Here is an 11,381-nt window from a genome sequence, read left to right as displayed (position 1 = left end):
GGCTGCAACAACAATTTTTATTCCTTATTTTCCTCAGGGTACAGTTGTCACCCAGGGTTGGTCCCTCCCTGCATCGGGCGGGCCGGTGGCGGCAGGGCTCTTCTCTGCAGGCGGAGAGGCGGGAAACTATTACAGGCCCACCATGCGGGACACGAGCACTGTCCCCGCGGAGCCCAGGATGATTTTGGATGACAGTGAGAGTCCAGCTGCTCCTGGGGGAGAAGCAGAGGGTGAGCAGAGTGGGAAGGAGCCAAGCTCTTCAGAGCTGCAGAACTGGGCCAGCTCCGTGGGACAAAACCGTGAGGTCAAAGACTCCAGGGCCCCTCGGGAGGGTCTGAGGCCCCGGAACCCCAGTCAGCACCCTCCTGTTTCCCACAGCCCTCAGGATCTCTGCCGTGGGAGGGCAGGGGCCTGCAGCCCTGGGGCATGCACTCCAATGGAGAAAGCCAGAACCAGGAGCTGTCACTCTCCAGGGAAAAAGGCTGAGCCCAGGTGAGGCGCACATCCCTGAGGCACCCAGCCAACCCACTGCGGGTAGCCAGCCTGAAGTCTGCACACCCCAGGCCAGGGTTCCATCCCTCCCTCCTGCACCTCCCAGAGGGAACCTGGAGGGTGACACTTAGGGACAGAGACTGAGGGTGGGTGAGGCTAAGATCTGGCCTGGGTCCTGAGGCTCTTGTCCTCCTCACGCTGCACAGCAAGCCCCGCCGGGGACACTTACCCACAGACTGCAGCATGGCCACCAGGCTGCCGGCGGCGACCCCGCCCCCGTTGGCGACTGCAGCCACGGACATCATCTTGGCCGCTAGCGAGGAGGCGGCGATCCCGGCCCCGGTGAAGCCCACGGCGCCCAGCACGGCGGGCACGGCCGCCGTGGACAGGGCTGTGGGGAGAGGAGCTGGGTTAAGAGGAGGGCTCAGGGGAAGGGACCCCCCCACACACACTCAATCAGGCTCAGGGGGCTTCAGCGGGGGAGGGGGGCCAGGCAAGGGGGTGAACTCTGAGCTCAGGAGAGACTACGGGCATGGCCCATTTCTCAGAGAGGAAACAGGAGTTCGGAAGAGTTCAAAGTCACACCCAAGGTCACACAGTGAATGTCCTGTGTGAGAGGAGATGGGGACCCTGCTGGGACTGCGTCCATTGTACAGTTTCCATGACACCCGTGGGTCCAAGCTCCTTGCTTCCTGTTTCCTGTTCCTGGCTTCCTGCCCATCTCCATGGATTCACCTCCTCCCCAACATCTGCACAAGGCCTGGACAAGGATGGTTGCTCCCAGGCTCGGGGGGGCCAGATAAGGACTTGAACCCCTTCCCTGCAGAGACTCACCTCCTCCTATCACAGCTGCTGCAGCCTTGGCTAGAAACCAAAGAACATTCTGTGAGTGGATCCACACTAGCCTCCCCCTGGCTCCCTGAACCTACAGCCCACCTAGGGGGATGGCGCTGCCCATGTTGAGAGACGGGAAGAAATGACCTCACCTGAGGCTTCCCTGCTTCATTCAGACAAGGGGGATTTCTGGGGAAGGGGACCCTGCAGCCTTGAGCTTGGCAAGGATTGCTAGGGAGTCTGATTCCAGACTCAAATGACTTGTCCCAAATGGATTTGCATGCTTTTTTAACCTGGAGCTATCTGGAGACAGGGTTTGAGGTCCTCGTTCCAGAAAACCCAGTTATCACATAGAGTGTTTTTTTTCAATCTGTGTGTGGCTTGGTCGATGGGGGGGCTGTTTGTGGGGAGAGCAGAAATGAATCTTTCTCTCTGCCATCCAAGCCTGATTTGTTTAAAATAAACAAAACAAAACAAAACAAAAACAAACACACCCTTACAGATGTGGCAAAGCAGGCATGCTGCCCCGCATCCCTTCTTGGGTGAACGAGGGATACTTGGCAGAGTGGTTTAGGGCTTGGTGTTGGTCGAGGCGAAGGAACGGGATGCCACGCTCTCTGAACAAGGGAACAGCACCCCTGACCTCAGTTCAGGGTCAATGTTTTCTTAGTGGGAGATTATATAACTTTCTCATATTGTCCAGCAAATCTTTTCAGACTGCAATAAGCCTTCATGGAGAGAGATGTGCTTCATTTCACACTGCCTGGCAAATCAGGGCAAGCACTGTTGAACACCTGAACAGTGCTTGAGATGAGTCAAGGTCAGACCTGTTGCCCCCTCCTCTGGGAAGCTGCCCCAGAGGCATCCAATCAGAACTCAGCATTGCCTCCCCTGTGGCCGCAGCCCCTCAGAGCGCTAAGACGCTAAGACCCTGTAGGTGTTCATGGGCCTGGCTCTCCAACCCGGTGGGTCCCTAGGGGGCAGGCACAGGTCTTGATCCGCTGTAGCCATAGGGGCCAGGCCTGCAAAAGAGCGCAGGAATGAACTCTGCCAGCTCCCCAGGAAGAGAGCCTTGGGGTGATAGGAAAGGAAGTTAAAAGGTGAAAGCCAAACCTGAGTGATCAGAGGGGCCACCTAGGTAGGGTGATGGAGTCAGAGACTTAAGAATCAAGAGCCCGGTTAGAAGGTATTTGCTGCTGGACATTATGGTTTGGCAGGAAAGGTGATGCCAGGCTGGCCGGCAGCTTGGCCTATCTGGGTCCTGATGTGCACAGAAGGCTCATGGGAAAGGGGTGCTATTCCCTTGCTAGCCTGCTGTGGGGCTTCCCCAGTTGTCATCCATGGGAGGGTGGTCTGGTCTTTCTGGGCTATTCAGAATCTGCCCTGCCCTGAGGCCTCCTCCCTACCCCAGGTTCCCTGCATTTGAGTTCTACTTCCAGTCCCAGGCTTGGGAGAAACCCCACCTCCCTGCCCAAGGCCCTTGGCCAACGGTCCCTCCTTCTTCCGGGGTTGTTATGGGATTAAGGCAACTGATAAATGTTAAGTGCTGAGCATAGTGACTAGGACAGCAGAGCACTGGATAAAATCCAGCTGTCCTGATTATTTTAAGGATTGCTTATCATAAGCTCAGGAATCCTTGTATTTCTGGTAAACAGGAAGGACTGCTGGCTGCAGCCCAGGCCCTGACTTCCTTGTCAAACTTGCATGTATTGGGTTACCCAGGGCCAGTTACCTCCGACCTTGGAAATAGTCAAGTTTACCACAGGGGATCCCAGCAGGCAGGAGGCTTTCAGTGTCCCCAGCAGGGATCCCAGGGAAGTTGTGGCCTGGCTCAGAGCAGCTGTGGATGACAGGGTGAGTCCTGAGAAAGAACAGAGGGTGAGTGCACAGGGTCGGAGGCCCCGTCCTCCCCATTCCATACTATGCTGCTGTTTGTGCTGGGGAAGGAGGGAGGGCCCTGGGTGTCTGCACCAGGAGAGCGACAGCTAAGTGGCAGTGTTTGCAACAATTGGAAGCCAGTACTAAATACTCACCTAGTGACCCTGACAATTTCAAAAACATAGTTCTCAGGGTGGAAAAAGCAATACAATGAGGTCGGCAGCACACTATTCTATACATAAATTAAAACACCTGCAAACAGAAAGCCAACACCCATTTTGCAAAAATACATATGAAAAACAGATACACATTAAGCATATCAGAAAGGTTGACTTTGAGGGAGGGAGTTAATGCGGGCTGGGGGGGGTGGGGCGGTTAAAAAAGAAAACCACAGGCCCAAAATGGCGTCACTTCCGTTAAGGCCCCAAGTGTAAACCAAGACTTAATACCTAACCTGACAGCAGTTTCAGTCCCCCAGGAATATAACCCTTAACCAGTCAACATGGGATTTCCCAGAGAGCACTAGGGAATTTACTGAGGGGTCCCTTCCATTCCCCTTAGGAGGGTGACCTTGCCTAAAACAATGGTTTCTCTCCTAATAATTTCTTTTTTTCTGCTCTCTACCTTTTAAAAACTTGAATTTTCTGTAGCCCTCTGGAACTCCCCTCTCCTTGCTAACTGGGAAGCTGGCCAAATTCATGAACTGACTACTGATAAAGCCAGTTAGATCTTTAAAATGTACTCAATTGAATTCTTGTTATATAACAGAGGCAAAAGGGAAGATAAACAGCGAGAATAAATAGCTAAGACTGGAGAGGGCGTTCACACAAACTAATGAAGAAAATGGGCCCAAACCGAAGAATTTTGTTAAAATCAGGACACGTCAGTGAAAACCAAGGAGGTGAAGCTAGAAATGGACTCTGTCCCTCCCCATCCATCTCCTCGCCCCCCCACCAGCCCCCCTGGGAGCACTCACCTACGGACACCACCTCTGTGGCTTTGGCCAGGCTCACTGACATTACTTTGGACGCCATTACCTTAGAAGCCAGGGAAGACACTGAAGTGGCTACCGGGAAGAATTCCATGGTGCAGAAAGTGACAAGCACCCAGCCGAGTCTAATTTGCAGAGAGGACAAAATTCAACCCAAGAAAATGTGAGGATCTGATTGGCTTTATTCAGCGAATCATGCATGTATTGGGCTGAAAGGATTTCAACACCTCCATTTTGACCTCAGTTTTCTTTCTAATTGACTAGGTTCCTCTTATAGCTTATTTTTTAACTCAGGCAGGAGCCTGGGCGGGCCAAGCCTCCCACGGTGGGAACCGAAACTACCCCCCCACTCCCCAGCAATAAAGACCCAAGGCAATGACCTTCACTGCCCATCTGCAGTATTCACTGATTTTGTCCCACATTTTCCTTATGTAAACCTGGCAATATTTTCAGCACTTTGGAGACAGTCTTTGGGACACTGGTCCACTGTCTTCCCTGCACTGGCCTCACTAAAATCAATCCCTTTCTTGTGTCACCCCTGCTCTCTCTCTCTCTGCGTTTGGATTTTGTCAGCGGCGAGTGGCTGAGCCTGGTGCTCTTGCACCCTGCCCCCTGCCCCCTGGTTACAGGGCAGCAGTCCACGCAGCAGTCCATGCAGCAAGCAGAGAGATGCTCTGAGAAGCTACGCAAAAATGAAGGCTTTCCTAAGAAGGAAAAGGTGAGGTAAGGTGTCAACAGCAAAAGAAAAGAAAGGATTGTTTCAGGCCAGGACATCAGGGAGAAACGGTTTGTATCACGCAGGTGGCAGACGACCTCACTACTGCTGAGCCGGACATGTCAGGTGGACTTTCAAAAGGTCACCTTCCTGGGAGAGGTTGACATTGTGATGAAGTCTTGGTGTGCTGTGGTGGGGGGGCAAATGACTCCAATGCGGGCTTATTTCTTTTTGAACGGGGTGGAGCTTTGATGGGGAAAGGGGACACCCGAAGTGGGGGTCATGCCCACAACTTTGAAAAACTCGAGGGGCTCCAATGGGGACAGAGAGACTGCTCTGAGCTTGTCAGGGCAGCAGGTCCGGAAAGGGTCCTGGAAAGGATTAAGGGAGGGTAGGAAGTGGCCTTTCTTTCTCCAGGCGGGCTGCTTCCTTCCTCCCACCTCCCAAACTGCAGCGCCAACTTCTTAACTCTTTCTGGGACTTTCTTAAGTTTCCACAGAGCAGTTTATTTTTTTTTTTTTAAGATTTTTATTTATTTGGCAGAGAGAGAGAGAGAGCACAAGCAGGGGGAGCGGCAGAGGGAGAGGGAGAAGCACGCTCCCCGCTGAGCAGGGAGCCCGATGCGGGGCTCGATCCCAGGACCCTGGGATCATGACCTGAGCCGAAGGCAGACGCTTAACCCACTGAGCCACCCAGGTGTCCCTCCAGAGAGCTGTTTAAAAGGCACCAGAATTAGGAAATAAGAACCAATTATGTTTTAAGGCACACACTGTCATCAGGTTTCTCTGGGTTCCTGTTCTCATGCCATCCCCCCGACGAGGGAAACAAAGGCAAGAAAAACGTAGCTTAAATTCAATCTCCTTACAGCTTGTAGCTCACTGATAGATACCTGAAATGTGCAGCATGACATGACCCCAGGAATTCATAGCTGCCTCAATGCCTTCATGTTTGTTTTATTACAGACTAAAAGTAACCCTAGCTTAACAGCAGCTAGTCCCTCGAGGTCCTGAAAGCCTTGTTTCCAAACTCCTTAGAGACTTACACTATCCCTACCCCCACTTACTAAAAAGTATATAATAATCAGTCACTCCTCCCAGTCCCGTGCAGCTCTTCCTGCCTATGGGTCCTGTCCCCGTGCTATAATAACACCTTTTTGCACCGTAAAACGTCTCAAGACTTCTTTCTCGACTGGTGGGCTCAACGATCCCCCATCATCCTCACTTAAGACAATGAGAACAAAGAGATTACTATCCCCATTTTATAGATGAGGAAAGGCCTCTGGCACAGAGGGGGCAAGTGATTTGCCCCAAGTCCAGCTGCTTCCAAAGCCTGGGCTTGGAATGTCTCCGATTTGGTTCCTCCTGACACTTGTCTTTTTCCTCTGCTTAGCCCACTTCCACCCAGGCTTGAACAAGGCTTATCATCCCAGAGTCCCACGGCCAAAGGGCAGGTGTGGGCTAGAATTCCCTTCCCTCCCTCCTGACCGACCTCATGAAAAACGAAAGAGCCTTCTGGGAGCTTGAACAAGGCTTATCATCCCAGAGTCCCACGGCCAAAGGGCAGGTGTGGGCTAGAGTTCCCTTCCCTCCCTCCTGACCGACCTCATGAAAAACAAAAGAGCCTTCTGGGAGCAGATTCACATGGGCTTCCCTTGCATGCACTGAGCCCACCACCCACCAGAGGCTGGAGGCCACGGAAGAGAGAGCAGCCTCTGTCCACCCCTCCCTGTCTTACCCAGAAGCAGATTTTCTATGTAATAGACTCCAAGGTCTCAGCTTGGATGTGTTTTCCAGAAGATCTGACTCTGGATATTTATAACAACTCCCTCTTTGACTGGAGCACAGCCAATGAGATAGGTTTTGTTTACTGGAAACTGGAAACCGAAACTGGAAACCGGAACTGGAAACCGAAACAAGAATTGTTACTCGGGTTTTGGGGCTGGCCAAGTAATAGAAATTGACCAGGTGGGGCGCCTGGGTGGCTCAGTTGGTTAAGCATCTGCCTTCGGCTCAGGTCATGATCCCAGGGTTCTGGGATCGAGCCCCGCATCGGGCTCCCTGCTCTGAGGGAAGCCTGCTCTCCCTCTCCCACTCCCCCTGCTTGTGTTCCCTCTCTTGATGTCTCTCTCTGTCAAAAAATAAAATCTTAAAAAAAAAAAAAAGGAAATTGACCTGGTGGGGGTGGGGGTGGGGGTGGGGGGGATTGGATGTAGAGAGCAAGATGAGCCACTCATGTCAAGCAGTAATGTCAGCAGCCAAGGGTGTTGCCTCTAAGACCAGACATCACCAAAAACCAGTACAGGCTGATGACACATCCGGAACTGAGAACTAGCAGAGCCAGAAGTCTGCCAGGGTCCAAGATTGATTAAATCCCTTGAAAAGGGGAGGATTTTTTTTTTAAGATTTTATTTATTTATTTGACAGAGAGAGACACAGCGAAAGAGGGAACACAAGCAGGGGGAGTGGGAGAGGGAGAAGCAGACTTCCCGCCGAGCAGGGAGCCCGACGCGGGGCTCGATCTTAGGACCCTGGGATCATGACCTCAGCCGAAGGCAGATGCTTAACGACTGAGCCACTCAGGCGCCCCAAAAAGGGGAGGATTTTTGTAGCAAACTGGGTACACCCTCTTTTTTTTTTTTTTTGAAAGAATATTTATTTGAGAGAAAGAGAGCACAAGAGCACGAGAGGGCAAATGCAGGGAAGGGCAGAGGGAGACAGAGAAAGAATTCTCAAGCAGACACCCAGCTGAGCATGGAGCCCAACACAGGGCTCCATGTGGGGCTTGATGTGGGGTTTGATCACATAGCCCTGAGATCGTGACCTAAACCAAAACCAAGAGTTGGAGGCTCAACCCACTGAGCCACCCAGGTGCCTCTTGTTCATTAACTTTTTACCTCTTGTTCTATCTTGTTTGTTGTATCTTATACTTTGCTTTGTGTGCCGTGTTAAGAAGCCAAAGTAACCACATAGTTAAATGTCATTGAGTTTGGAATCCTGAACCTACTTCATAATTGCATTAACTTTGCTTTGTAATTGAATAAAGTTGGCATTGTGGAAAGACACACTCATGTGTGTGCTTTCATAATGTACTTATGACATGGAAGTTCTAGGCAAGGGTTTTATTTTATTTATTTTTTAAAAATTTCATTTATTTATTTGACAGAGAGAGAGAGACAGCAAGAGAGGGAACACAAGCAGGGGGAGCACCAGAGGGAGAGGGAGAAGCAGACTCCCCGCTGAGCAGGGAGCCCAATGCGGGACTCAATCCCCGGACCCTGAGATCATGACCGGAGCCGAAGGCAGACGCTTAACCCACTGAGCCACCCAGGTGCCCCAGGCAAGGGATTTATTGGGGCTTATGCTCGAGCAACAAGGAGACAGCACGAAAGAAAGGATCCTTCAGGCTAAACAAAGGCCAGGGAAAGTTTTTAAAGAGGCCAAGGTGGGAAAGGAGTGACATCTAAGCATATAGCGGGGAGAGATACAAGAAGTTGAGTATGCAGGTGCACTGGACAGAGCATGCTTTGTCATGCATCGGGTGTCTCATGAGCATGTTAAATCTCCACCCCTGGGTGTGATTTTTAGTATTATAATGAGGGAAAAAGTTGGTGGAAAGTCAGCGTTGGGGTCAACCTCAGTGCAGACTGGTTTGGTTGGGTCTTCGCCAGGCTTCCTAGTCGAGTCCCCTCTTTGGTAGGCATCCTGCTTCCACATTCCTGCAAGATATGCTGCTCAAGGGGCATAGGGTTTCTGCTATCCAGGAACGCTGGGCGTCAGGATTGAGGGGACCAAAATCCAGTCCCTGCTGTGTCTCAAAACCACTGCCACTTTGAAGGCCTCCCTTCTCTTCTTGCCTTGAATTGTTTGAAAGTAAGGTAATCTCTACATAAGAAACCTTTACCTACAACACAGAGCAAACTACGTTAACATTCCTGCCTGTAACTCTCAAACACAATCTAGAGCTTAAACTGTACCCAAGGTAATAATCGATATTGTTTAAAGCTCTATAAGGAACTTAAAAAATGCAACTGATACCAACTCAAAAGCAGGTGACAACCCAGTGACTGCAACCAAGGACTTGGTCAAGGCAGACAGATAACCCCGCAATTAGAGCCTAAAATCTTCTCTCAAGAATTATAATCAACCTTTGATTTTATGTGCTTAAACTTTGAGGCTGATTTCTCCTTCCTTTCACTTTTAAAATTCCTCCCCTGCATGGAGGTAGTAAGATGGTTGGTTGTCTGGGACATTAGCCTGCCATCTTCTTGGCTAGTGGGCTTTCTCAAATAAATTGTATGCCTTGCTTCAACAACTTGTCACTCAACTTATTGGACGGTCCTGAGGTGAGCAGCTCGATCGCAGGTTCAGTAACCCTGTCAGGGGTACAGAGGAGGGTCTTAGTGTCCCTGCAGAGGTTGTTTCTTAAGTAACTTTTATTTAAAATAGTCAATATACCCACATGGCACATTTTGCGGCAGCCTGCCTTTGGTCCCTACACCAGCCAAGGGAAACATCAAGTTATTATAGAGAGGATCTGGTCACTGTACCCACCGCCATCAGCTAATATAAAGTGCTTTGTCATTTAATTCAGGGACAGGATGTACTGTCTGCATAATACAGTTCATAACAAATCTGATCGAAGTTCTAGAACAAAAGGATAAATACTGATTTCTAATAAAGACAAGAAGGTGGTTTTCAGAATAATATTAATCCTTGCAGTGGCCAACGTTCAGTTATTCAGAAAGCCTCTACTGAAGGCTGGCCCATCACGCCAGACACCGATCCAGGCACTGAGACAGCACGAGACCCAAACGAGATCAAAGTACCTGTCCTCACAGTTTACAAGCCAGCAGGAGGGAGGGGGGATGAAACCAGATAAACAACTGTAAAGTCACACAGTCTATTATTTGAAGAAGTACCAAGGCAAAAGGAGGTGGAGGTATGAGCCAGGCAGAATTATGGGCGGAAGTCCTTCCCGGTAGAAGGAACAGAGATGGCAAAGAGCCAGGTATGAAAGGAACAGGGAGGAGGCCAGTGTGGTTACAGCAGGTGGTTGAGAGAGAGGTAGGAGCTAAAGTCAGAAGCTGACAGGGAGGCAGGCCATGTGGGGCCTCATAAGCCATTGCAAGGACTTGGTCTTAGTCTCTGAGCAAAATGGGAAGGTCTTGCAGAGGCGGACAGAGAAATGGCACCATCGGGTTCACGATAGCTGTTGCATTGAGAACAGACTGAAAAGGTGTGCTGGAAAGTGGAACATTTGACTCTTCGGAGTTTAAGGATCTCTTTGGTTAAGTCCTTGGGTTTCTCGGGGCCAAACTAATACCTAAATGGGATGTGCTGCTGGGTTGGGGTTGTGCAGTGTTTTATAGTGTACCTTGTTTCATGGAAATTTTCTTGAGGCTGGTGGGTGACGTAGTTCAATTTAACCTGTTTGATGACCAACTTATCCTAACACAGGAGTCTTTGGGTTTGGGGGCGATTGCTCTAATAGCGCTTAGGTTCTCGACCCGTGCCCACCAATTTTTGTGGCTTTTTGGCTTTGGAGATCCCCGTTAGCAATAGCCTTTATCCACATAAAATAAGACAAACATATGCATCTCGGCACACCAACGGTACCCAAGAAATGTTACTGTGACTGGCCAAGAGAAATTGTTGTGCACACCACCAGCAATTCTCAGCGTGGACTAACCCAGAAGACTAGTAAATGGGGACTGCACACTAGAGCTGGGGAAGGAATCCCCAACAACCAGGGAATTGTGAACTGAACACAAGGGACTGGGGACTCAGGTTCTGGGCAGAACTGTCTGCCGGCTGAAGCTGACCTGCTAAACCCAGGACTGGAGAGCGAATCTGATGGGGAGCTCGATGCAAAGAGAGCAGAGCTCAGAACTGAAAGGAATTTAGCCCTAGTCCTACACGGCAGCATGGGCTGGTGGTGAACAGCATGACGTTCTGGTTAACGACATGGAAACGTGTAGTAAAAGCTTCCATTCCATTTGGCTCAGAAATTTTGCTTTTTGGAATTCTTTTTAAGAAAAGAATCAGACACGCACACAAAAATGTCAGCACATGAATGGTTATCATGGTGTTACTGATGACAGCAAATGTTTGAAACAGGAAATCAAGTCAATAAAATGTTGTACCTCCACATAATACAATTCTACGCAGTCACTGATCATGGAGGCAAAGGCAGGTTTGCCACAATGTGAAAGAAGCCTGAGCTCAGGGACCCTTTCCTGCGCTGGCTCCTTCTAAGATCCCGAGAGTGATTCTTGCCATGTGTTCACATCACTATTCTCATTATTTGCAAAGGTAGGATATTCTAAGAGTAATTGGTTAAAACTGCTGTCTCTTCCCAATCTGACTTCCCTCTGCCATACTTCCCCAGTTTTGGATATTATAGTGCCACTGGGATGTTGTATTGTAATGATAATTTTTTAAAGAGTTCTCCCTCCCCAATTATGTAAGCTTC

The 11,381-nt window shown here is 50.1% G+C and overlaps 1 protein-coding gene across 3 annotated transcripts; it reads right to left on the bottom strand.

Annotated features, from left to right (window-relative positions):
* LOC118522693 (interferon alpha-inducible protein 27-like protein 2) lies at nt 1-6,809 on the bottom strand. Of its 3 annotated transcripts, XM_036071899.2 has the most exons (7): nt 6,645-6,809; nt 4,181-4,320; nt 3,360-3,456; nt 3,059-3,187; nt 1,327-1,356; nt 722-883; nt 1-212 (listed from the first exon to the last, which is right to left on the bottom strand). In XM_036071899.2, the coding sequence occupies exons 3-7, from the start codon at nt 3,442-3,444 to the stop codon at nt 130-132; spliced, it is 489 nt and encodes a 162-aa protein (XP_035927792.1). In that variant the 5' UTR covers nt 3,445-3,456; nt 4,181-4,320; nt 6,645-6,809; the 3' UTR covers nt 1-129. The 3 variants fall into 3 exon arrangements, with proteins under 3 accessions (XP_035927792.1, XP_035927787.1, XP_035927786.1); XM_036071894.2 differs by lacking the exon at nt 3,360-3,456; XM_036071893.2 differs by lacking the exon at nt 3,360-3,456 and having other exon boundaries at nt 4,181-4,325; nt 6,645-6,766.
* Between the last annotated feature and the right edge of the window lie 4,572 nt (nt 6,810-11,381).

Source organism: Halichoerus grypus, chromosome 8, assembly GCF_964656455.1.
Source record: "Halichoerus grypus chromosome 8, mHalGry1.hap1.1, whole genome shotgun sequence".
Lineage (NCBI taxonomy): Eukaryota > Metazoa > Chordata > Mammalia > Carnivora > Phocidae > Halichoerus > Halichoerus grypus.
The sequence above is the reverse complement of the archived record's forward strand: the minus strand, read 5'-3'. Positions and strand labels throughout refer to the sequence as shown.

Coding starts and splice junctions, on each gene's coding strand:
- LOC118522693 (XM_036071894.2), bottom strand. CDS start 4,289: ATGGAATTCTTCCCGGTAGCCACTTCAGTGTCTTCCCTGGCTTCTAAG. Junction 3,188..4,180: donor CACAGAGGTGGTGTCCGTAG/GTGAGTGCTCCC, acceptor GTTCTTTCTCAG/GACTCACCCTGTCATCCACA. Junction 1,357..3,058: donor GACTATTTCCAAGGTCGGAG/GTAACTGGCCCT, acceptor TTTGGTTTCTAG/CCAAGGCTGCAGCAGCTGTG.